Source organism: Schistocerca americana, chromosome 7, assembly GCF_021461395.2.
Source record: "Schistocerca americana isolate TAMUIC-IGC-003095 chromosome 7, iqSchAmer2.1, whole genome shotgun sequence".
NCBI lineage: Eukaryota > Metazoa > Arthropoda > Insecta > Orthoptera > Acrididae > Schistocerca > Schistocerca americana.
Genome location: NC_060125.1, coordinates 516,471,599 through 516,498,465, shown reverse-complemented (window position 1 = coordinate 516,498,465; position 26,867 = coordinate 516,471,599). Strand labels below are relative to the sequence as shown.

Genomic DNA, 26,867 nt, shown 5'->3' with positions numbered 1-26,867 from the left:
AAGAATAAACATTTTTAAACTATATTTTCAAAATATTCCTCCAGGTGTTTCAATCTTGTGTGTCCTCTTCTTCTGTGCCCATTCTCCTCATTGTGTGCTGTGCATTTTGGAGTCAGATGGTCATAAGTCGTCTTCTTCTTCTTCTCCCCTCCAGTTCCCGCTCCAGTAACAGTTTTGGTATTCTGGATTCCCCCATTTGTCGTACATGCCTGTACCACTGTAATTTCTTCCTGTCCATTATGTCATATATTCTATCTTTTATTTCCATTCTCCTTATTATTTCAGTATTCCTTTTCTTCTCTTTCCTGGAGAATCTTGCAGATCTTCTCCAGAAGTCCATCTCTAGCTTTTGTAATTTTTTTATGTGCTTCAGGTTAATTGTCCAGGTCTCCATCCCATACAGAACCACACTCTCTAATATTGATTTGTGTATTAATTTTTTACTTCTGCTCATTACATTCCTGATCCATAAGACTGAGTTAAGCATCCCAATGACCTTCCGTCCGCCACTAATTCTTTTATTGATTTCAGACCCTGATTTTCCCTTGATTTCTAAAATGGATCCCAAATAACAGAAAGTGTTTATCTTTTTGATTTTCTTTCCTTCATTGTATAGCTCATCTGAATCATTACCGTATTTACTCGAATCTAAGCTGCACTTTTTTTCCGGTTTTTGTAATCCAAAAATGTTCTTCTTGGGTTCTGAAATTTTTTTCCAGTTTGTTTTTAATTACTTTTGCAAAAATTCTCATTAGCGTGTTTCTAACACAAATCCTCAATAGTTTGAACAAATTTTGCGATCCCCTTTCTTAAATATGGTATTAATGTAACCTAGCTTCACCTCGTTGAGTATTGAATCTCCATGTACCATTTTGTTGAAGAGCTGTGTTATCAGTTTCACAATTTTGTCACCACCGTATTTCAGACACTCCAGACTGATATTACCTGGTCCAGGTGATTTACCATTCTTTCCTGTTCTCAATGCCTGAAGTACTTCACTTTTTAAAATCTGGATCTCATCATCTTCATGTCCAGTTTCTTCCACTGTTTCTTCTTCTAGATATTCTTCTCTGTCCTCATTTAATAATTTTTGGAAATACTCTTCCCATTCCTGTTTTGTTATCAGTTGGAGATTGGTTTTGTTTTTTGTATCCTGTCAATGCCCTTTTAATACTGGCCATGATTCTTTTGCTCTCCCAAATCCTAATTTTCTATTAACCTTGGCACATGTTCTTTCCCATGCTTCATTTTTTGCCATCCTTATTTTTTTCATCACTTCATTCTTCTTTTCTTTGTATATTGATCTTGTTTCTTCTGATGTATCATTCAACCACTGAAGGAACGCATTTCGTTTTTCTCTAACGAGGACTTCTGTTTGGTCTGACCACCACTCTGCTGCACAGTTGTCGTTGCTATCTTTTCTACCCAACATCTCTGTTGCTGTGATTTTCACATTAGTTTTTATATAGTCATATATTTCCTCTGTACTTCCTTCAGATGATTCATGTAGGCTGTCAATATTAAAAGGTAAATTTTCATCTTTCTCAGTCTGGTTCATTTTATTTATGTTACTTGTATCATTCCTTGCATTTTTGCATGGCCAAAAAGATTTCATTTTTACTAGATGGTGGTCTTTTCCACACTGGGCTCCTCTGTAAGATCTGACATCTACTGTCTTGAAACTACTTTTTTTGGCTAATGATAATAAATCTGTTACAGCACAAAGTTCTTTAGTGGTCTTTTGCCAAGTATATTTATGATTGTCCTTGTGTTTGAAAAATGTGTTGGTAATTTTTAGATCAAATTGTTCACAAATTGCAATCAATCTTTCCCCATTGTCGTTATATTCTTCCTCTCCATGTTTTTCGTACAATTCTACGGAATTCTCTAATTCCTACTCTTCCATTCGTGTTGCCCATGATAATCAGTTCCTTTCTTCTTGGGATTTTTTCAATGGTCTCCCTGAGGGTGGTCCAGAATGTATCTTTCTCCTTATCTTTTGTGTCATTAGTGGGTGCATATACCCCAATAATCACAACTTCCTTAGCAAATAATGTCATTTGAACAGTTATAAAACATTGATTGATGAATGTCCAATTTGTGATTCTTTTTTTCCGTGATTTCTTTACCATAATGGAGACTCCTGATTTGGCTCTTACTGCTTTTGATACCTCACTCCAGATATGTACTTAATTTTCCAGCCCTTCTTCTCCTTGGCCTTTCTTCTTTGTTTCAGAGAGTATGACAACATCCATCTTGAACATGTCAAGTTCTGCGGGTAGTAAATTTATTTTAGTGGAAATACCTTGCACATTCCAGCATCCAAACATCAACACAAAAAATACAAAAGTTACACAAATTAAAAGTTGCAGAACAGTCTGACTGTTGCATGTGTGGTATCTGGTCCTCAGAAACAAATGGGAATAACACTTGCAACCAGGAATGCAGCTTAGGTATGGATTAAAGTAATGAATATTTGGACTTGGGGGGGGGGGGGGGGGGTGTGTACTACTGGAATAGAAACTTTTTACCTAGTTTTGTGTGGATGGGGATTGACACTTGGCCATTACGTCACTCTGAGAACAAAGAGTAAGTTACTGGAAAATATTCACACACCTGGACACCTTTTTGGCAAGAAAGGTCACATGTATGATTTCAGTTTCTGTGTTGTGGGCACATGAGGAGTCCACAAAGACATATACAACTGAAGAATAACTTTCAGAATAATTTAGTTGATATCTTTTTGTTAAAATAATAATACGCATGTAAGATTTCTGTGGGCATTTGATCTCTGATGATAAGACACCAAAGGCACAAATAAATTAATGTAAAAAGTATGTTAAATTTTGTACTTATTATAGTAAACATATGTCATTCATTTAGTTTCCTATCACAGTTTCGTTTCATACATATTCTTTAATGGTGACTAGTTTAGAATGAGTCTGTACATTTTTGAACCATTGCGCCTGCAAAATAATTCCATTGTAATGCATAAAAAAAGACCACCTTAGTGAAGAGGCATATTATCTGTATTTCGAGCTGACAAATATCTTTCGTATTAATCTTATATATAAAAACAAAGATGAGGTGACTTACCGAACGAAAGCGCTGGCAGGTCGATAGACACACAAACAAACACAAACATACACACAAAATTCAAGCTTTCGCAACAAACTGTTGCCTCATCAGGAAAGAGGGAAGGAGAGGGGAAGACGAAAGGAAGTGGTTTTTAAGGGAGAGGGTAAGGAGTCATTCCAATCCCGGGAGCGGGAAGACTTACCTTTGGGGGAAAAAAGGACAGGTATACACTCGCACACACGCACATATCCATCCCCCACACACAGGGATGGATATGTGCATGTGTGCGAGTTTATACCTGTCCTTTTTTCCCCCAAAGGTAAGTCTTTCCGCTCCCGGGATTGGAATGACTCCTTACCCTCTCCCTTAAAACCCACTTACTTTCGTCTTCCCCTCTCCTTCCCTCTTTCCTGATGAGGCAACAGTTTGTTGCGAAAGCTTGAATTTTGTGTGTATGTTTGTGTTTGTTTGTGTGTCTATCGACCTGCCAGCGCTTTCGTTCGGTAAGTCACCTCATCTTTGTTTTTATATATCAGGAAAGAGGGATGAGGCAACAGTTTGTTGCGAAAGCTTGAATTTTGTGTGTATGTTTGTGTTTGTTTGTGTGTCTATCGACCTGCCAGCGCTTTCGTTTGGTAAGTCACCTCATCTTTGTTTTAATATATAAAACTAACATTACTTTTATACAGAATGAAACTGTCTTGCTTGAAAAAGGGCTGAAGTACAATGTCGTGCCCAACGTGTCAGACGAAAATGTGATTAAAAAAATGCTTGTCGATCTAAAAATTGGTATTGATTGTAACAAAATAGGTAGTCATGTCAAACTAGAATGCTTATGATGTAGCTAATATTCTCAGTAAAAATACAGCCTCCCTTCATAATGTTACACATAATCATAGAAAATTGTTCATTAATAATAGATTTAAAGAAGCAGATGTTCTAATAACTAAGTCTGACAAAGGTTGCTCTATAGTTATTGCCTACAAGTCTGAATATATTTCCAAAACCTTAGATTTTTTTAGCGAAAATAATATTTCGGAACTGCATGAGGATCCGACTCCAGAGCTACAAAAAGAAGTCAGGTCAGCCATCAATAACGCAAAATTTCTAATCAAACCTTTTCAGAATAGAATGCTTATTAACATGGTCCCTCTGCCCCCAAAACTTTAGTCTCAATTTAAAATCCAGAAACCTAACCATCAGATACGGCCAATATCTAATAGTATGAATAGCGTGTACCATGATTTGGCCAAATTTCTACATAAAACTCTGAAAAAATCATTCAGTTTTTAGAACAGTTGTTCCATCCCCGATAGTCACACCTTAGTCCATAAAATAAAAGATTTAGAATGCAGTTCGGACACCAAGTTGTTTTCATTAGACATCAAAAATCTTTATACTAATGTTCCTGTACAGGAAATGCTTACAATCATAGAAAAAAATTTATGTCATTTCGAAAAAGATTTTTCAGATGAACAAATTACTCATTTCATTAATCTCATCACAGTTATAGTCAAGTAAAACTATTTTGAGTATAATGAACAATTTTACCAACAATCCGATGGTCTCGCTGTGGGAAATCCCTTGGCTGGTATTCTTGCCAATATTTTCATCAAATCTCTAGAAGAAAAGTTTTCCAACTGTTTTTCAGCTACAGCACTAGGCATTCTCTCCTATTTCAGATACGTTGAGGATATTTTAGTCATCTAGAAGGGTCCTGCTGATGGCTTTGACGGTATTTTTAATCTCTTCAGTGAACTTCATGAGAAAATATCTTTCACCTTCGAACTTGAAAATGAGGCCCGCCAATTAAACTTTCTTGACTTGACGCTTACAATAGAAGAAAATAAAATCTCATTCAATATTTTTCGTAAAGAAATGTATACTGATAAGATCGTATGTGTGTCTTCTATGCATCCACAATCTCATAAAAACGCTTTCTTTCACTCTACTATTCACCGAGCAACTTCTATTCCACTTTCGAAAGAAAAATTCAACAACGAAATCAATTTACTCTAAACAATAGCAATTAATAATGAGTATGAACCTGGCATGGGAGATAACATCCTTAAAAAGAAAATTGTTAAGAGTTACTGTGCTTGGCACTTCTATCATTGAATCTAACCCAAAAAAATATTTTTCTCTTCCTTTCTCGGGGCCTATCTCTTATCAGATCCAACACCTTCTATGTAATAAATACAACTGCAACGTTGCCTTGTCTACCAATAATATTCTGAAAAAAAAAAAAAAAACTTCATAATTTAAAATCAACTCCTGCCCCATTAGAAAGTACTGACATCTATAAGATTTTCTGCAACACCTGCTCTTCGTATTACATAGGACAAACAGGACGTGCCTTTACAACCAGGTATAAAGAACACCTTTTGAGAAAAAATGGCATTAGCAACCAAAATTTGTCTTTTGCCGACCATCTTCTGATTACAGGTCACGAGTCTAAAGCTATTTACAATATCAACATTTTGCACACCAAGAAGGAAGGGCATAGATTAGATATTCTTGAAGAATCAGAGATTTTTAAACATCTTTCTCGAAATGATAGCCTCATTCTCAATGAGCGGTTGCAGTTGTGTAATAAAAATTTCTTCAGCGGTATAAAGCCATTACTTGACATTTAATTTCAGGTCTCCACGTGCAGTTACCGAAATGTTTTTTTCCGTCTAAGTCAACTCATAATTTTTCATTTATTAAATGGTTTATTGGCTGTATTTCATGTTATATCATTTTCTACAGGCTGTGTCATTCAGCCCCTTTTTGTACTTCTATAGTGATGTTTTTATACTTTGAACTTTACTAGTAAGCTCTGATGTAGACAAAATGTTACGTTATCTGTTCCTGTTAAACAAAATATTGCCTTTTACATTATGTACTGAATAATGTTCATCATAATATTTGCCTGTCTGCATTTGAACATTAAGTAGCCTAGTTGTACTTGCGGCTACTAGATGGCACTCGCAGTGCACTGCTCACCTGCCCGTAGTTGTTAACGCGGGCGCCTCAGTCTGAAGCATGACATATGCAAGCAGCCCATAGTGGCTCGCCTTCCACACATTTTACTTTAAATTGTGACTAAAGCTGTTTCACTTTATATTTATTTTATACATGACATGTAAGTACTGCCTCTTTTTGTACTGTTAATCAGTTTTAAAACTGTATTTCTATGCTTTTACATAAGCAAAATGTTACTATGACTATTGTTGTCATATAAAACTTTGCCTGTGAGTTCAAGTACTAAATACTGTTCATTTTAACATTCAGCTGTCTATATTTTAAATGTTAAGTAGGCTACTTATATTTACGGCTACCAGATGGCACTCTTGGTGTCACGTTCAACTGCTCGCACTTGTTAACGCAGGCTCCTCAGTCTGCTGCTATCTGTGGCTTTACAGATATTAGCAGCCCATAGTGAATTGCTTTCAAGCATTCTTTTCAAAAAAAATTGTGACTAAAGCCCTTCTGGCCTGTTATTTATTTTATACGTAACATGTAAGTACTGTCTCTGTCTTGTATTGTTAGTCAGTTCTTACACTTTTATATAAAAACATTTTCTTTTCCCATAAATTTATAATTATCTTAAAGCCCATTTAAAACATTCAGATTCTGATGAAGGCACTCTTAGAAGTGTTGACACATGGTTAATAAGACTAAAAACTGTGACCGAGGGCTCATTTGCTTCAACTTTAATTTGTAATAGTTTTGTTACACTGGAATTATTTTCCATGCAGTTGACAAAGATGCAGGTAGTGGTTGATTCGAAAATAAATAGACTTGTTCAGATCTAGTCACCAATAAGGAATATGTATGCAACTATGACAGGAATTTAAATAAATAATGAAACATAGTTGCTGGTCCTTTATGCCAATGCAGTGTTCAAATACAAAAATATCTGTAAGTTCATAACGATACAGTCTTGGAAAATCAGTATTGCCAATATGGCTAATGGTTACCTGAGTTGCAGTCGACTTGCTCTCCATTACTGTCAGTCACATTCCTCAAAAAATCACGTGCAACTATACATAATTAACAATTATTATAATAGTCCATGTAGAAATGTCTGTTCAAATAACCAACTAAAATAAATTCAAAAGGATTGAAATAATAAATCAGAAGTCTCTGACTGGGTGATAGCATTAAAGACTGAATGTACTAATAACCATTGCCTCACTGAAATACACTAATCAGCCAGAACATTGACCACCAACCTACTATTGATATAAACTCATCCAGATGATAGCAGCATCACCTGGCAAGGAATGACTGCTAGTCAGATGCATGCATGGTGCATGTAGCATCAGTGAGCATGCTATCCATGTGTAGAGTGAGGAAGTGATGCAATCTGTCTCAGTTTGACTGAGGGCAGATTATGATGGCCTGAAGGCTCGGCACAAGCAGTTTCCAAATCGCACAGCTTGTCAGGTTTTGGTGTAATCAAGCTGAAACCACGTTGAATCATTGTGGGGTTGGGCAGGAACCCCTCATTACAGATGTGGGATGTCGTAGGCTGGGCAGACTGGTAAAACAGAACAAGCAGTGAATTGTGGCAGAACTAACATATGACTTTAATGCTGGGCAGAGTAAAAATACTGTAATTAGTATGTGATATGCTCTGCAAACCAGTTGGTACACTAACTAGAGAAAGAATCTAGGGACTATTAGGCAGTGTTCCATAACAAGCATAAATGAGGCAAATTCACTTTCTCAAAACGGCTGGAAGGTGGTATACAATGGCCAAGAGTTGGGTTTTACCTATAACAGCTTCCTGTCGTGCGCTTCTTCTCCCACTGGTGCATACTTTTTGCCAGAACAATGATGTCACTAATTGTGGGGACGCTAACACGTCATTACAGTGGTGTACCTATTATAAGTGTTGTGAGCTGCAGCATGTTTCATTTCATTTCCCTGAATTCATGCCTGTATTTTTACCCAGAATCTAGAGAGGAGTTTCTTGGTTCACATACATGGGTTTAATAACTTTAAGGGCACTTAAAGAGTTGGAGCAGAGAAAAACTTCAATGTTTCATCAAACCTCATCTGCACCCGTCTCTTCAAAATCACATGCATTCTCCATCAAGGGTGTTGAATATGTTTGGCAATCACAATTTGAAAACATTTTCAGAATATGCAATAGACTGGCAAGGGAGACCCCCTACTTTGCCCAGTCTGGTCTCCAAAATTATGGTTACACATAAACTTAAGAATACATGCAATAAAATCTTCTTGGTTTTTAGGCATATCAATTCACAGTGACGTTTTGGAAAGGATTCCCTATCCTTTAGTCATCTGGTGAGGTGCTGGGATTCAGTAGACTACCTCCTTATATGGTCATGGCTCCAGTTGCCATTTAAATTACAACAATGGTCATTCCACAAGAATTAAACTGCCCCACAGTTGTGCATTTATGTCGTTGGTAGCTCATGCTTGCTATCCATTACTGCCCCACAAAATGCTGCATGTCACTCGCATCTTACTGCTTCCAACACAGTTTGAGTAGTTGTACTGAAAACAAAACCTTTATCATGGTACTCATGAATCCTACAAAATATGTAAAATTATAAAAGTATGAAACAGAAAATAGGAAAAAAACAGTAGCTAGAAGAAATACCATTGTGGAGATGCTGAGTCGCAGACAGGCACAACGAAAAGACTGGCACAAATAAAGCTTTTGGCCAGTAAAGCCTTCATCAACAACAGACAACAGAAACAAACACACACACACACACACACACACACACACACACGACTGTAGGACTGAGACTGCATTCGTGTGTGTACGAGTTGTGTTTGCGTGCGTGCGTGCGTGCGTGTGTGTGTGTGTGTGTGTGTGTGTGTGTGTGTGTGTGTGTGTGTGTGTGATATCTGCAGCAGCATCTCTGCTATATGCTGAGTAGCAACTTTCCTCTTCATAATATTGTTACATTCCATCCTGGATTTTCCATTGTTTGAAAAATACCATTGTGATGTAACACACACACACATTTGGAAATGAATCTCAGTTTGCCAGAAATATCTGTGGGAAAAATGAAACTGAGGGAGAAAGGAGGGGGAGGTTGAAAGCAGGTCACTGGTTTTTAGACGTGACATAGAGCCATAGTTTTCAGCACATGAGGAAAATCAGTTACAGAAGTGTTTTGGAGAGGCTGAAAGTAAATAATAATCACCCCCTGAGATGGTGCAGAAGAAAGCACTTAAAATAAACAAAAATTTTTTTTTTTTACTTGCATGCAACTTAATATAGTCTTTCTTCAACAGTTGAATCCAACAAAGATGGAATCGCCCGATGATGCTTGTGCCAATGCTGAGTTTCTGCTTCAAGTTCTTGATGAAGTTACTCATTCCATCTTTATGTCTGCCGATGCTTGCCCAAAGTAAGTTAATACCAGTGAAACTGGTGACTTCATCAACTGCTGTAACCTATTTTTCTTAACAATGATTTGGGTACTTCCCTCTCATGTTGAGAATCTTTGCAACCATGTTGCTGAAATCAGTAGTTAACATTGTATTCCACTAGTTTAATTTTTTAAATGTCATATAATATGACTTCCAGGTTTTGAGATGGCACATCTTTTATTATAGTTATGAATATTAGTTCCATATTTATTATTAAGAAAGAAAGTTACTGAGGATATCTTGTGGAAAAAGATATTGCTGGGCGAGATGAGTAGAAAATCAACTGGAAAAAAGACAGCAGTGGATTGGGTGTATGTAGCTAGTCCAATCGCCATTACTCATATTTGATAACTGTTTGCTATCTGAGTTGCTAATCAGTTTAGACTTGTGTTCCAGCTCCCTTTTTGCTTCTGTGTATTGGAAAAGCAGTAACTGTAAAAAATGTGGGATGCTATTGGACACTTTTATCACTAGAGACACTTTTGCCTCAACAAAGTATTCTTCCTTCAACATTGGCCTATTATTGTATTCCTACAAGGACACCTGGTTGAAAGGATCTCAGTTCAGATCCCATCTGGACTTTCAGATGGGTATTGTCATTGGTTTCCATGAATTTTTTCAAATGTATTTTGGGGTGTTTACTTTAGTGACACTGTTAACTAGTTTCTTGCACCTTGTCATACAGCATTTGTACTCCTTCTGTGAGAACACAATCACAGTGGGCCATAAACCCTACTCCTCCCTCAGTTCTTACCCCAACAGAGCAAGTCTCAGGCACATACTGAACAGAATGCTCTGGACTCATCCACACCCGTATTTACCACCTCAGGCAAATTTACAGTGTGTTGAAGAGGTTACATTATACTGTCCTCTGTTGACTTGCAAGTGGAGGATGGGAAGAGCAACTGTCAATAAGCCTCCATATTAGTTTCAATTCCTCTTATTTTCTCCTCATGTCATTATGTAAGAGAAAATAGTATATTGCTCAACTCTTCTTAGAATACGCATTCTTGACGTTAAAACTTTGTGATGCAAAACATTAATCTTATATAACAATGAAAACACTCAATTTTTGACACAATAATGTAATTGGACAGAAAATATCTACTCGCCAAGCGGTGGCAGAACAAACACAGAAAAGAAGGTTATAATTAGACAAACTCTTTCAGGCAGAGGGATTAAAGGGGAAGGAAGAGGGGCAAAGGAAAAGGCCTGGAGAGGTCTAGGAAAAGGGGTAGATTTTGGCAAAGTCCTCCAGAACTGCAGGTCAGTGGGAGGCTTACCAGACAGGATGAGAAGGAAAGACTGATGTTGGGGACTGCACTGGATGGAATTTGAAAACCTGAGAGCTTAAAGGTTGAAGACAGGATAATATGCAAGACAGAGATTACTGCTTAAACATCATGCACGAGATAATAAGGGTAAAAAGCTAAATTCATTGTACCTAACAAGGTGGAGGGGAAGGCGGAAAATAGACAGGTAAGAAAATGAAACATGTAGAAAACTAAAAGTGAACGATGAAAGGAGTAGTTACTCTGAAGAAATGCTGACACAGAAGAAATTAACATAAATTTAGGCAAGGTGGGTGGCGAGAACCAAGGACATTTTGTAGCACTAGTTCCCACCTGCAGAGTTCTGAAAAATGGGTGTCTGGGGAAGAATCCAGATAGCATGTGTGCTGAAACAGGCACTGAGGTCACGATTGTCATGTTATAGAGCATGCTCTAAAACAGAACATTGTGTGTTACCGGTATACACCCTCTGCCTATGCCCATTCATCGTAACTGATACTTTGATTCTAGTCATTCCAATGTAAAAGGCCGAACAGTATCCACAAAAGAGCTGGTATATGACATGTGAATTCACAGGTGGCTCTCCCTGTGATAGTATATGTTGTGCAAGTTACAGGGCTGGTATAGGTGGTGGTAGTAGTTGGATGCACAAAGCAAGTCTTGCAGCAGGGACGATCGCAAGGGAAGGAGCCATAGGGTAGGGAGCTGGGTGCAGAAGGAGCATAGGGTCTGACAAGAATATTGTGGAGATTGAGAGGGCAATGGAAAGCTATTCTAGGTGTATAGGGCAAAATTTCAGACAGAATGGATCTCATTTCAGGCCATGATTTTTGAAAGTCATGTCCTTGTCGAAGTAGCTGATTAATACATTCCATACCAGGATAATACTGAGTTGACCGGTAGTGTAATCTGTTGTTTTTTGGAGGGATCAGCAGTACTAGGATTGGATGTGATGGCACAGGAAATCTGCTTTTGAACTAGGCTGGTGGGGTAATTATGTCCAGTGATGGCTGAATTGAGAATGATGGTGTACTGCTGTAAAGAGTCTGCATCTGAACAAATATGTTTGCCTCAGATGCCAAAGCTGTATGGGAGGGGACATTTGACATGGAAAAGATGGCAAATGCCAGAATACAAGTACTGTTGTTTGTTAGTAGGTTTACTGTGGACAGAAGTGTATGGCTGGCCTTCGGTGAGGACAAGATCAACATCAAGGAAAGCAGCACAGGATTCGGAATAGGACCATGTGAAATTTAATTGGGAAAAGGTATTCAGAGGTTTAACAGGTCAGCCTCACCATGAGTCCATATGGTAAAGATTTCATCAATGTATCTAAACCAAACCAGGGGCTGAAGACTTACAGATCACTCCAAGTGACCCATGATAAGGTTGGCGTAGGAAGGAGCCATCCTGGTTCCCATGGCCATACCCCTGATCAATTAGTATTTCTGCCCCTCAAAGGTGAAGTGGTTGTTAGTAAGTATAAAGTTGATTAAGGTGAGAAGAAAGAGGTCATACTTTTGGGATCATGTGGGCACTGACTGAGGAAATGTTCAGCAGCAGACATATGTTGCATGTGGCAGATGTCTCTGTAGAGGGAGATGGCATCAATGGTGGCAAACAAGGTGTGTGGTGGGAGTGGGATGGGCTTGGATTTCAGACAATCTAGGACATTTCCTAGATTGGTATCTTTGCTACAGGAGGGAAGTCTTTGTACTATGGGACGCAGTTCCTGGCCAACTAAGGCAAATATACATTTGATGGGTGTTTTGAAGCCAACAACTGTAGGACAGCCAGGATGACTGGATTTGTGGACCTTAGGAAGAAGGTGGGGTGACAAGTTCTATGGATTGACGTGTTAGTCCTTATGGGGGACTGCAGGTAAGTTTGAATCACAGGGATGGGATGTTGATGGCAGACACTGTATGTAGAAATGTCAGACAGCTGGCGTAGACCTTTCACTAACATGGTCCTTTTGATCAAGTACCACAGTGGTAGACCCTTTGTATGCTAGGAGGATAATGCAGAGGACAGGTGAGGGTCATGTTGTAGGGACCTGAGGAAGGGTTATGAAGCAATGCTGGAGTGAGGAATTCTTGGAAGGCTTATAAGGAATGATTTTAAAGTAGTGGTGGTGTATCAAGCTGGGATTATGGTAAGAACTGTTCAAGGCAGGGGATCAATGTCAGGTTTGCTGTTTGAAAGATTTTGGGATGGGTTGTAAACTGATATTTCCAGCTGACATAATGTGTGAAGGAAAGTTGGCTCTTCACCAAATCAGCATGATCAAATGTAGGTTTAGGGATGAAAGTGAGACCCTTAGATAGTACAGATAATTCAGGAGGGGAGAGTACTTTAGACAAGAGGTTGAGGAGACTGTAATGTTGTGACTGATTCTTGTGATTATGAGCTATTCTTGGTCTGGGAGCTAGTGGTGAAGGCTGTGGGGTGTTAAGAAGGTTGTCCAAGCCCAATTTGTAGGAGAGGAATGGTGGTTGATGGTGTGGCTGTTTAGGGAGCTGCAGAGAGGTAGGAAAGGAAAGACCACTGTTCAGGTAGTGTAAGAGAAGATGGAATTGTTTTTGGAGGTGAAGTCTAGTATGTTGTTGCAGTTTGAAGTTTGCTTGGCAGATGATGCCATCCAAGGAAACATGAGGGGCAGATAACTGCAGGATTTTATAGAAGGATAGAAGTCTGGTGGAGTGGAAATTAGCTGATGAGGTTTATAGGTCACAGATAGCCTGGTAAGAGCAAGAAATTGCTGCATTTGAAACTATATCTCCCTTAGTTGATCAGCAGCAAAGGTACTAACCATTTCCTAGATTGTCTGAAATCTGTGCCCGTCCCACTCCCACCACACACCTTGCTTGTCACTATTGATGCCACCGGCCTCTATACCCACATCTCCCATGTAAATGGTCTGTCAGCTGCTGAACATTTCCTCAGTCAGTGCCCATCTGATTCCAAACATATGACATGCTTCCTACTCACCTTAATCAAATTTATGCTTACCAACTACTACTTCATCTTTGAGGGGCAGACATATTAACAGATCCGAGGTACAGTCGTGGAGACCAGGATGGCTCCTTCCTATACCAACCTTTTCATGGGATCGATAATTCTTCACCCCCTGGTTTGGTTTACATACATTGATGACATATTTACCATATGGACTCATGGTAAGGTTGGCCTGTTAAAATTCCTGGAATCTCTGAATACCTTCTCACAACTAAATTTCACATGGTCCTATTCCAAATCCCGTGCCGCTTTCCTTGATGTTGATCTCATCCTCACCAAAGACCAGATACATACTTCTGTCCACATTAAACCTACTAACAACCAACAATACTTACATTTTTGACAGTTGCCACCCTTTCCATGTCAAATGTTTCATTCCATGCATCATTGGTATTTGAGGCAAATGTATTCATTTGCATGCAGACTCTTTACAGCAATACATGATTATCCTCACCTCAGCCTTCACTGGATATAATTACACCACCAGCCTAGTTCAAAAAACATTTCCTGGGCTATCACATCCCATCCTGATACTGCTGATCCCTCCAAAAAACAATTTCGAAGCACACCACTGGTCACTCACTACTATCCTGGTTTGGAATGTATTAATCAGTTAATCAGCTACTTAGGCAAGACCATGGCTTCCTAAAATCATGCCCTGAAATGCGATTCATTCTGTCTGAGATGTTGCCCACCACACCTAGAATAGCTCTCAGTCGCCCTCCCAATCTCCACAATATTCTTGTCAGACCTTACGCTCCTTCTGAACCCAGCTCCCTACCCTACAGCTCCTTGCCCTGTGATCGTCACCTCTGCAAGACTTGCCCTGTGCATCCAAGTACCACCACGTATACCAGCCCTGTAACTGGCGAAACATGTACTATCACAGGGAGAGCCATATGTGAAATGACACGCCATATACCATCTTTTATGTAAATACTGTTCGGCCTTTTACATCGGCATGACTAGCACCAAATTATCAGTTACGATGAATGGGCATAGACAGAGGGTGTATATTGGCAACACATAATATCTTGTTGCAGAGCATGCTCTACAACATGACAATTGTGACCTCGGTGCCTGTCTCACCACACACCCCACCTGGATTCTTCACCAGAAACCAATTTCTCAGAACTGCGCAGGTGGGAACTAGCGCTACAACACGACCTTGGTTCTTGTCACCCACCTGGCCTAAATTTACATTAATTTCTTCTGTCTCAGCATTTCTTCTCAGTAACCATTCCTTTCATCACTCCCTTTTAGTTTTCTACATCTTTCATTTTCTTACCTGTCTATTTTCTGCCATCCTCCTCCCATCTCTGTTATGTAAAGTGCACTTAGCTTTTCACTCTTACTAACATCATGCATGATGTTTAAGCAGTAATCTCTGTCTTGTGTATTACCCTGCCTTCCACCTTTAAGCTATCGGGTTTTCAAATTTTGTCCAGTGCAGTCTCCAAAAATAAATCTTTCCTTCTCATCCCGTCTGGCAAGTATCCCCTGACCGGCAGTTCTGGGCGACTTTTTCATAATCTGTCCCTTTTCCTAGACCTCTCCAGTCCTTTTCCTTCACCCCTCTTCTTTCTCCTTCAACCCTTCTGCCTGAAGAAGGAGCCACTGGCTCCAAAAGCTTGCATAATTATAACCCTCTTTCTTGTGTGTGTTCTGCCACCACGTGGTGAGTAGATTTTTATCTATCCAATAAAGTATTCTATATAATGGAAGGAAACATTCCACGTGGGAAAAATTATATATAAAAACAAAGATGAGGTGACTTACCGAACAAAAGCGCTGGCAGGTCGATAGACACACAAACAAACACAAACACACACACAAAATTCAATCTTTCGCAACAAACTGTTGCCTCATCAGGAAAGAGGGAAGGAGAGGGGAAGACGAAAGGAAGTGGGTTTTAAGGGAGAGGGTAAGGAGTCATTCCAATCCCGGGAGCGGAAAGACTTACCTTAGGGGGAGAAAAGGACAGGTATAAACTCGCACACACGCACATATCCATCCACACATACAGACACAAGCAGACATATTTAAAGACAAAGAGTTTGGGCAGAGATGTCAGTCGAGGCAGAAGTGTAGAGGCAAAGAAGTTGTTGAAAGACAGGTGAGGTATGAGTGGCGGCAACTTGAAATTAGCGGAGATTGAGGCCTGGCGGATGACGAGAAGAGAGGATATACTGAAGGGCAAGTTCCCATCTCCGGAGTTGGGATAGGTTGGTGTTGGTGGGAAGTATCCAGATAACCCGGACGGTGTAACACTGTGCCAAGATGTGCTGGCTGTGCACCAAGGCATGTTTAGCCACAGGGTGATCCTCATTACCAACAAACACTGTCTGCCTGTGTCCATTCATGCGAATGGACAGTTTGTTGCTGGTCATTCCCACATAGAATGCATCACAGTGTAGGCAGGTCAGTTGGTAAATCACGTGGGTGCTTTCACACGTGGCTCTGCCTCTGATCGTGTACACCTTCCGGGTTACAGGACTGGAGTAGGTGGTGGTGGGAGGGTGCATGGGACAGGTTTTGCATCGGGGACCTGCCTACACTGTGATGCATTCTATGTGGGAATGACCAGCAACAAACTGTCCATTAGCATGAATGGACACAGGCAGACAGTGTTTGTTGGTAATGAGGATCACCCTGTGGCTAAACATGCCTTGGTGCACAGCCAGCACATCTTGGCACAGTGTTACACCGTCCGGGTTATCTGGATACTTCCCACCAACACCAACCTATCCCAACTCCGGAGATGGGAACTTGCCCTTCAGTATATCCTCTCTTCTCGTCATCCGCCAGGCCTCAATCTCCGCTAATTTCAAGTTGCCGCCACTCATACCTCACCTGTCTTTCAACAACTTCTTTGCCTCTACACTTCTGCCTCGACTGACATCTCTGCCCAAACTCTTTGTCTTTAAATATGTCTGCTTGTGTCTGTATGTGTGGATGGATATGTGCGTGTGTGCGAGTTTATACCTGTCCTTTTTTCCCCCTAAGGTAAGTCTTTCCGCTCCCGGGATTGGAATGACTCCTTACCCTCTCCCTTAAAACCCACTTCCTTTCGTCTTCCCCTCTCCTTCCCTCTTTCCTGATGAGGCAACAGTTTGTTGCGAAAGCTTGAATTTTGTGTGTGTGTGTTTGTGTTTGTTTGTGTGTCTATCGACCTGCCAGCGCTTTTGTTCGGTAAGTCACCTCATCTTTGTTTTTATATACAATAAAGTATTCTTGTAGCTTCTGCCACTGGAATCGGATGAGCTCTTTCATCACACTCTCACATTTTCTAAACAAATGGATGATGAAATAAGCTCATCATCTTCGGATTTTCTCCAACTCTTCTATTATATATACCTTGCAAGTGTCCCAAACAGATGAACAATACTCTAGAATTAGTTAAACAGGAGTTTTGTAAGCTGTAAACTTTGTGGATGAATTATGTTTCCTTTTTTTATAGATAGTTGCAAATTCTGCTCTTTTTCGCAGAAGCCAAGGCACTTTGTCTTAATGAGTACAAATTTCTCCAGTATTGTACGTAAGTTGTCTGCAGAATGAACTGTGGGCTCAGATTGATGTATCTCAACAGGTACTGTGTAAGAAATACATACACAGACTGATTCATCACCATAGAATATAACAATTCGTACCACACCTTGTGATTGATTCGATGAAATAGTAAATTTTATAAGTAATTTGTTTGTAGCATTCATGTGATGCTGTAATCATTTATTTATTCTGTGTTGTATATGTTTCACACTTTTGTGGATCCTTTCAAAAATTTCCCTTGAGAATTTATTTTCTGTTTTTATTCTGTTCCCTGTGTTTTGCTGTGTCTGAGTGAACAGTATTTACTTGTTATCCATAGTAGATTTGAACCTGCTTTCCCTTTCACTTCAATAGTATTTATTTACATGTTCCATTATTGTATAAACCATAGAGTATTAGTTCGATTACCTATCTCACTTGCAGACAGGAATCTGGCCAAACAGCTTTGTACTGTTACGTCTGAACCACATCACATATTTGGAATTCCTTTTCTGATAAGGACAAAATTAAAGAATTCATGATGATGTAATCAGTCTTGTTGTTTATGATACCCTACAGTGAGCAAGAGACAATTAACACAAGCTATGACAAGATACAGCAAGATTGGCACTCAAAATGCGTTATGGTACTTTCTCGTAGTCACTGTAAATTAAGACAGTTACCATATATTTTATGAGAGTAATTCGGTGAGTATCTGGAGTTTTGTTTCAATTATTCATAGGTTTGCTGTATCGTTTATAACTGGTACACTGTCAGCTGATAGACAACACCAAGCCTACCATAAGTAGGGAAATACATAAAAGACGTTCAGTGCAGTACAGAGACAACGTTTCATCGTGGCATGTTATTGACTATGGGACTGGACAGTACAAAAGTAGATGAACTCTTCTAAAGGATGAGGAAAGAGCAGAACATCCATCCATATTCATTACTGCTGCCAGCATGGAATGAGTCTATGGCCTGATTCGTAGTAATATATGCTGTTAATTCATGCTTCCCCCCATGAACTCTGTACGTTGCTGAGATGTGGTGGCTTTGGTACCTCAACAATATAGATAGCTGTACTGTGGGTGCAGCCACAATGAAGTGGTATCTGTGTAGAGACTGTAATAACCTATGGTTGCAGAAGAGAGTGAATCAGCCTTTTCAGTAGTTGCAGGCACAGCATTCTGGATGACTGACTGACAGGTACTTTTGTGACATAGCCAACATGGCATTGTTGTGCTGGTACTGCAAACAGCTGAAAGCAATGGGAAATTACAGCCATTATTTGTCCCAAGGGCATGCAGCCCTAATGTATGGTTAAATGGTAGTGGCATTAAGTTGGGTACAATATTCCACCAACAAAATAGTCCACCATTTGGATCTCTGGGTGGGGACTATTTAGTAGGATGTTGTCATCAGGAGAAATAAAATTGGCATTCTACAGATTAGAGTGTGGAATGTTAGATTTCTTAATTGGGTAGGTAGGTTGGAGAATTTAAAAAGCGAAATGGATAGGTTCAAATTAGAAAAATAAAACTTCTGGTCAGCAATGCAGGAAAAGATAGATTACTGTTTATTATAAAGATAACATGTTAAGCTGCAGGTAGGCACAATTAAAAGACAGTCAGATGAATACAGGGATATAATACAGGGATATGAGTGAAAAATAGGGGTAATGAAGGAGTAGGTCTAATAAGGAATAAGAAAATAGGAATGTGGATGAGCTTCTATGAACAGCATACTGGACACACTGTCATAGCCAAGGGAGACAAAAAGTGAGCGCCCACCACACTAGTACAAGTTTATTTGTCAACTAGCATTGCAGATGATGAAGCGATTAAAAGAATGTATGATGAAATAAAAGAAATTATTCAGTTAGTTAAGGTGATGAAAATTTAATTGTGATGGGGACTAGAATTCAATAGTAGGAAAAGGAAGGGTGGGAAATGTAGTAAGAGAACATGGATTGGGAGAAAGGAATGGAAGAGGAAGCTGCCACCTGGTAGAATTTTGTACAGAGTGTAAGTCGGTCATTGCTGATACTTGATTTGCTGATTCATTTGAATTATGTAATATTGTAATATATAAGCTGAAAATGTTGAGTGCAGATACTTCTTGATTTACCCCAATAGTTTTTTTAAGCTGCAAGTGCATCACTATAAGAAAGAGTGTAAAGCATCTTTAATTATTGGGATATGTGAGTAACAATTTAGTTGACACCCTACAGTTCTATACAGAGATATAATAATAGGCAGAACTTTCTAAGCATTTATTGTTTGTAAAGTCATTATTGAAGAATCTCTCTCAGTATTCTTAAGTTACTGTAATGTGATCGTGTGTATAAGTTTACATGAACACAGTAAAAGAATTATGAAACTTAAACAGATTGTTTATCAGTACTTTCTTTAGTACCGTAAGATGGGGAAATATTGGACACACGAGTAATTTCGGACAGGAAGAGCATATTTCTGTTCTTATATCGGCATCACTGAATGCAAGCTTTTATTTCGGGTGCACGTTTTGTTGTTTACACCTTATGTATTGCCAAGCGTACATGAAAACACATTGTTGCAGTTGGAAGTCGGAACAATGATGTGTTGCGAGTTACAGTGTAGTGTACTATTGTTGCTAGTTATCTTAATGTGAATGCTTTCGTCATTGTACAAGAAAAGAAAAAATTTGTAAGCTTAATATGCTTATAGTTTACTTACTTAAATGTTAAGAAGGAATGCAGTTTGTCTCCAGATCTCACATTCTCTAATGTCTAGTGAACTATTTACAGATAACCACAGACATTGGGGTGATATCAGACAATGCTGTGTACTTACAAAAGGAGGCTTGGTGCTCTTTCGAGGCACAAATATTATCCTGAAAATCTTGAAAAGGTGGTTGCTGCTGTAAGATCAGGAAAACTATCGTACAGAAAAGTGTCAAGCAAATGTAATGTACAATGTTCAACGTTAGAGAGTAAAGTCAGTAATACAAACCCTCTAGTTTATTGGAAGGCCTTCTGTCTTAAGTATCATCGAAGAGAACACACTTGTCCGTGGTATTTTAAGGGTTGCACATTGGCGTTTTCCTTTTACTTGTGATGATGATAGGTACGTAGTGAAAGGATATCTTGATAATTGTGGATGAAGGGAAAAATGCTTTCCTTGTAGCATGCCAGCGATTGAGTGGTCATGTTCATTCTTACAGTGTCACTCTGGCTGTGTGAGAACATTAAAAGGCAGTGTGCTGAAGTGAGTTATGAAACAGTGAAATCCAGGATGTTGGTGAAAAAATGGAAAATATTGATCCCGAAAGTGTAATCAATTATGACGAGACAAATGTATGTGATGACCCTGGGAGGAAGCATGTAATAGAAGGGGAACAAAACATTCTGAAAGGATCTTAGATTTGTCTAAGAGTAGTAATTCAGTAATGGTGGCTGCCACTGGGGACAGAAAACTATTACCTTCCTATGTGGTCTACAAATTGGAGCATTATGGACACGTGGCAAGGAGGAGATCACAAAGGAACCTGCTATAATTGCAATAAAAGTGGTTGGTTTCATCTGTCTACATTTGAAGACCGGTGTATTACTACTGCGCTGCCTTACCTGAAGTCAATGGAGGGGAAAAAGTTATGATAGGAGACAACCTTTCAAGTCACATTTCTCTGCGAGTAGTTGATGAAAGTGAGAAGAATAAAATCTTTTTTTATTGTGTTGCCACCAAAGAGTACTTGTATTTTACAGCCATTAGACATAGATACAGAAATATAGGAGATGAGATACTGGCAGAAGTAAAGCTGTGAGGATGGGGCGTGAGTCGTGCTTAGGTAGCTCAGTTGGTAGAGCACTTATCCACCAAAGGCAAAGGTCCAGAGTTCGAGTCTCGCTCCAGCACACAGTTTTAATCTGCAAGGAAGTTTCATACCAGTGTACACTCCGGTGCAGGGTGAAAATCTCATTCTGGAAGCATCCCCCAGGCTGTGGCTAAGCCGTGTCTTCGCAATATCCTTTCTTCCAAGAGTGATAGTTCTGCAAGGTTCACATGAGAGCTTCTGTGAAGTTTGGAAGGTAGAAGACGAGATACTGGCAGAAGTAAAGCTGTGAGGATGGGGCGTGAGTCGTGCTTGGGTAGCCCAGATGGTAGAGCACTTGCCCGTGAAAGTCAAAGGTCCTGACTTCGAGTTTCGGTCCGGCACACAGTTTTAATCTGCCAGAAAGTTTCATTAGACATAGATTTCTTCAGACCTTTAGAAGCTGCTTGGCAGGCAGTGCCGGCCAGGGTGGCCGAGCATTTCTAGGCACTACAGTCTGGAACCGCGTGACCGCTATGGTCACAGGTTCAAATCCTGCCTTGGGCGTGGGTGTGTGTGATGTCCTTAGGTTAGTTAGGTTTAAGTAGTTCTAAGTTCTAGAGGACTGATGACCTCAGAACTTAGGTCCCATAGTGCTCAGAGCCATTTGAACCATTTTTTTGGCAGGCAGTGCTTACGCATTGGAAGAAAAGCTCCCATGGGCCAGTATGGAAAGATGCTTTCCCCTCACTTTTGAAGGAAAAACTTAAAAAATGTTAGCAACTGAAGAAGACAATATAAGAAGTGTGTTCTGTGCAGTGGAATTAATTCCATTTGACCTTGAAAGAGTCCTCAAAAAATTGCCTGATGGAGATAATTCTCAAAGCAATTCTCTAGAAGCCTGGTCTTTGAGCTTTGAAGATATGCTTCAGAATGTTCGCTGTGGAATGAAAAATAACAAAAGCGTCCAACAAAATTGAAAATTAGATGTTGCCCCAGAAAAATCCATTTTAGGCATCGATATGAGAAAGTGAGATAATGCTGACTCAGAGTCTGAATTGCTTGTGAATAATGATGCAATACTCACTGGTGACAAAAGCAGCAGAGTGGAGGAAGCAGTTCTGGAAGTGGAGGCTTTTGTTCTTGTGGCTTATCCACACATGGTTGGGGGGAAACAGTGAAATACACAGTTTTTCAGAATCGCAACAGAAGTGGGCACAAAAGAAGTGGAAGTCAGATTTCAGCATCCATATCAAGGCAGCAGATCTGTGTTTATTTTCTTGCCATTCCAGATAATACTGTAGACAAAGGCCAAATTGTAAGTGTGTTACCACCTCCAAGAGAAGAAAGGGGGAAGTTTTCTTTCACTGAGAACATGTTTCAGATTATTACAGATTTGTTGTATGAGTAGATTGTCTTTATTAATGAAATATTTTGTAAATATGTCTGTGAAGGTTTTCTAAATATGTGTCAAATGTTTGCTGAAGATGTGTAGAATATTTTGTAACTATCTGTAAAAAATGTTTTCTAAACAAGTAAAACATGATTCTAAGTATGTTTATTTTTTAAAAAGATAGTCACTCTCCAAAATTACCCATTAGGGGATAATATGGACCTTTGTGTGGAAATTCAATGAATGCCCGAAATTACCCCATCAAAGTGGCGACATCGGACAGCTTTATTTGTTAGATTCTGACTAATTAAAAAATATTTTTGACTTAAGTTCTTTGATCAAATTATTCTACAATGTCATCCAAAATATCTCACTCTTTTTGTCATGAGAATTTAATGTTCTTTGCGAAGTTACCTTAAAGAGTATGAAAAATCCGTCCAATATTACCCCACCTTACGCTATTTGTTATTTTTAGTTTTGAGCCATTGCCTTCTCAGAGTTATTCAGCCTAAGATTAGGATAAAATGCAGTTTCCAGGCATATATAATTCTTTCAGAGTAATTTATAATTGGCTATGAAATCTTCACAGGTTATCAGTCGAGTGGCGTCGTCTTCTATTCGCAACGTTTCAATGAATTGCATATCCACTGACGATGAAGTTGTGACTAGAAGACGACGCCACTCGGCTGATAACCCGTGAAGATTTCATAGCTGAAATATGCCAAGAAAGCCTGCAATCACATATAATTTATGATTCTTTCAGATGTTATGTAAATTGATATCAGTATTTAATTCTCTGTACTTTTCTGTTGAAGGACTGTAAGATACATCTGTGGCTGTTTGCAGAGGTCTGTAATGAGCAAGTGGCCTCATGAGAGACTTGTACGCACACGTGTTGTAAGTGGGTTCATATTCCTGAGGTTACTCTGCCCAGCAATTCTGAATCCTCGACAGTTTAATCTGATATCAGGTAATGGACATCATATTTATATACAGAAGCTAAGATCTTGAGATACCAGGCAGAACTTGATTTCCTTTGTAATGAAGTTTTGAAGTTTACTATATTTTATACTATATCTAATGTCATTTTTTTGTCATATTGCTGATATTACGAATAACATTAGTACATGTTCCTAATGTGCAGCTCTCCAGTTGCACTGTTATTTTGGGTCTGTCCATGAAAATAACATAGAGCGGTAATTACATTGTACACAGTCTGACTCATTTGTACTTCTGAGCAATGTAAATTTTATTCAAGAGATGTTGGGACAGTGAACACTGAACAGTTCATCCTAAATAGAATGAAGACTGTGTGCCATAATATTGTCATAGTCTGTGTAGTGCAAAATACACACTGCCACAACTGAGCCTCGTACTTTACAAAATCTTCTTCCTCATCTTCTACCTCTTCATCTTCTCCCTCCTTCAACAGACTCATTTACCAGTAATCAAATTTTTAAATCATCTGAAGGTGTGTCCCTATCTAAAGGTGGTTTCCTGTTCTTTATTTTGGGTTCTAAATTGTTCAGTAAACTTGTCTTAGTATTTATATTGTAGAAAATATAATGTTGGATGGTTTTACAAAAAATAGTTTGTAAATTTTTTGTGGTCATTGATTGATTTACATCTTACTATACAGCAGATCTTACTTTTAGTTTCAGATACCATTTACCTGTTGGTTCTGCTTAGTCATGTAATGTGAAGTAACTTGTAGAACATGTAATTTTAGAAAGTAATTTTATGTGTGACTTTCAACTTTGTCCAATTTACTGTGGTCGCCCCTATATTCCAGATAGAAAGCATGCAAAACCAGAAATCTGCAAGTCAAGAAGTAAAGTGCATACATAAAGTCCTAAAGGTGATCAATCTGTATGGACTCATTTGCTTGATTTCTTGATGTACAACCTCTTAAAGAAAATAGGCAGGTGATGCAAGGGTGGGTACTGTTACCTGTAAGTGTACTTGTAGGTAAGCCTGCAGTTTTCTCTAATCAGTTTCATAGAAGACACAAGGTGTATTATATAAGTGAGAGCACATTCAGAGATAAAATAACAAGTGTCTGCCTCTCAGCATCCCTGGATGACAGATGTACCCATTGGCTCAGAAGCCAGCTCTTTCAAATATTTAGTGAGAGATTGGAACACAAGGTCCCTCTTCTTTGTGTATTGAGCACGTAGAACAAGTAATGTGCAGCTTATATGTTTTCTATGCCAAGAATGAAAGCATTTGTGATAAATGGGTGACCGATGATTAGCAGTTGCATGGTGATGGTATTTAGTCACTCTATTATTGATTATGGCTGACAGAGAGAAAACATGGCAAGTGTTAAATTAAGAGGTGCAACTGATAACTTTCTGAGCTTATAAATTTTTATAGTGTATTTCACAAGCAGAAACAGGTGTCCTGTGTGGCGCTCATTCCAACATTGCCAGTTACCAGTGTAGGCAACAGCTGAGTCAGGAATGTGGCAGTTCACGGCCACCAGTAGTGAAGTGCTGTTGTGGGTTGGACAACTGCGAAGTCAGCTCAAAGCAGGAGGCCAACATGTTTGTCCAAGGCATGGTGTTGCTGCAATATATTGTGCCGTTTCAAGTAGATAATAGAATATCCAGGGCTTTCTTCCAGGGGAGACCTCAGTGAACAGTATCTGTTGAGTGGTCATGTTTGGTGTTTGATAAGAGGAGGATTGACTCCATGTCTATGGTGTGTCATACTGCGGCCTTAAGCATTCGTTACTAAAAAGTTGGGACTAATCTCCTCACCATTTGATTGGAGGTGAAGTGATGCTGATATCAGAGGATTTCATATAAGGTGTAGAAGCCCATGAACAACTCTGAGGATGAACAACTGTAGGTTTTTACTATTGGCCAGGAGCTTGTCTGTGGACAGTGCTGTGTGGCGAGTATGTGAGGTCATTGGGCATGAGCTGTACATGGCATTCTTCTTCTCTTCAGAGGGAGATGGCGAAGCCATCTAGATGCATAGATGGTGCCTGTGGTGGAGGCAACAGCTAAGGACACAGCATTCCTCTTGCCTTTGGAGGGAGATGGCAAAACCATCCTGATGCGTGACAGAGACGGCAGCCGAGGAAACGGCACTCCTCTTCCCCACAGAGGAGATGGCACAGCCGGCTGGAAAAGCTGACTGGATAACAAGGGCACCGGCAAAGAGAAGGGGCTGGTGCTCGGTCTCTGTGGTGAAGAGATGACTTTGGAGCATGGCGGAGATGGCCTGGGCCACGATCAGAGGTGAACTGCGCAGAGTGGCAGCAAGATGTTGGCAAGTGGTTTGCTGTGAAGGTGCCTGTCGGCAAGAAGACCTGGTGCGTGAGAGAGAACAGATGTTCTAGGGCAGTTGCACGAATCCGTGGACGTGGGAGGAACACGGGCAACAGGCAGGAGAGAGGACAGCGAGTGGACCAAGTGCACATCTGGATATCACAGGAGGGCCAGGGGCCAGTGTGTATCTTGTGGCAGACTGACGACCGGCACAGAGTTAACCGGCAGAAGGCACGGAGGGTGGTGCTGCAGCCAGTAGCGGGTGTACTGGTGGTGTGGGAGCAGGTGACGGGAGGTGCTCAGTGTGGGACCACTAGAAGGTGGAAAGACGAGGTGTGGCTGAGGAAGGGGACGAGGAGCTCACACTGCCAGGCAGGGTCCCACCAAAGGCAAGGTGACAGATGATGCATCAGGAGGAGACAGGCCTGGAGCTGTGGAAACAGGCAAAGGATATGGCAGCAGCAGAAGGAACAAGAAAGGCCATGGATTGAGTGGGTACTGAGGGCACCAGAAATAAAGGAGTGGGTCGAATGAAGGAGGATGCTGACTTGGCCAGCAACAATGCTGGAGGTAGTGGCAGCCAGTGGGAGGGAGGTGAGAACCAGCAGTGCCACGGCAGGAGGAGATGTTTCAGTGGACGGAGGTGCCACAGGGCCCATGAGAGCTGTGGCACTTGACTGGTCACAGGAGCTGGTTTGGGGCGATGCCAGAGATGTTGGAGGAGCCACAACAGCAGGTGCCGTAGCAGTCATAGGGGCTATGTAGGGAGGTGCTGTAGAGGTCGTAGGAGCCGCATTAAGAGGCACCAGAGTGGCCATAGGAACTGCATCGGGACTTGAAGGAGCAGATGAAGGTACCACATTGGGAGGCACCAGAGCGGTCTTAGGAGCTGCGTTCGGCAGTGCCCAAGTGGGCATGGATGCTGTGTCAAAGGCACTATGTTGGGAGACATCAGAAGAGCCATCGTGGATGAGTCCAAGGTAGCAGTTCAGGACGTGAGAGAGCAAGAAGCCTAGTGAACGAGGGCCGGGGGCTAGGCCAAGATGACGAGGAGAGAAATGTTGGGAAGAGCAGAATTGTGTA

The 26,867-nt window shown here is 40.2% G+C and overlaps 1 protein-coding gene across 2 annotated transcripts in view; it reads left to right on the top strand.

The window, feature by feature from the left end:
- Positions 1-26,867, top strand: part of LOC124623187 (ras GTPase-activating protein 1) — a 148,524-nt gene that overhangs the window by 82,429 nt on the left and 39,228 nt on the right. Inside the window, exons 14-16 of one of the 2 annotated variants that reach the window (XR_006980679.1) lie at positions 9,346-9,461; positions 23,322-23,476; positions 24,299-24,442. Coding sequence is in view for 1 of the 2 variants with exons in the window: in XM_047148993.1 (XP_047004949.1) it covers positions 9,346-9,461; positions 23,322-23,476 (271 nt within the window). In the remaining variant the exon portion in view is untranslated. The remainder of the gene's footprint in view (positions 1-9,345; positions 9,462-23,321; positions 23,477-24,298; positions 24,443-26,867) is intronic. The other variant, XM_047148993.1, reaches the window with a different exon arrangement.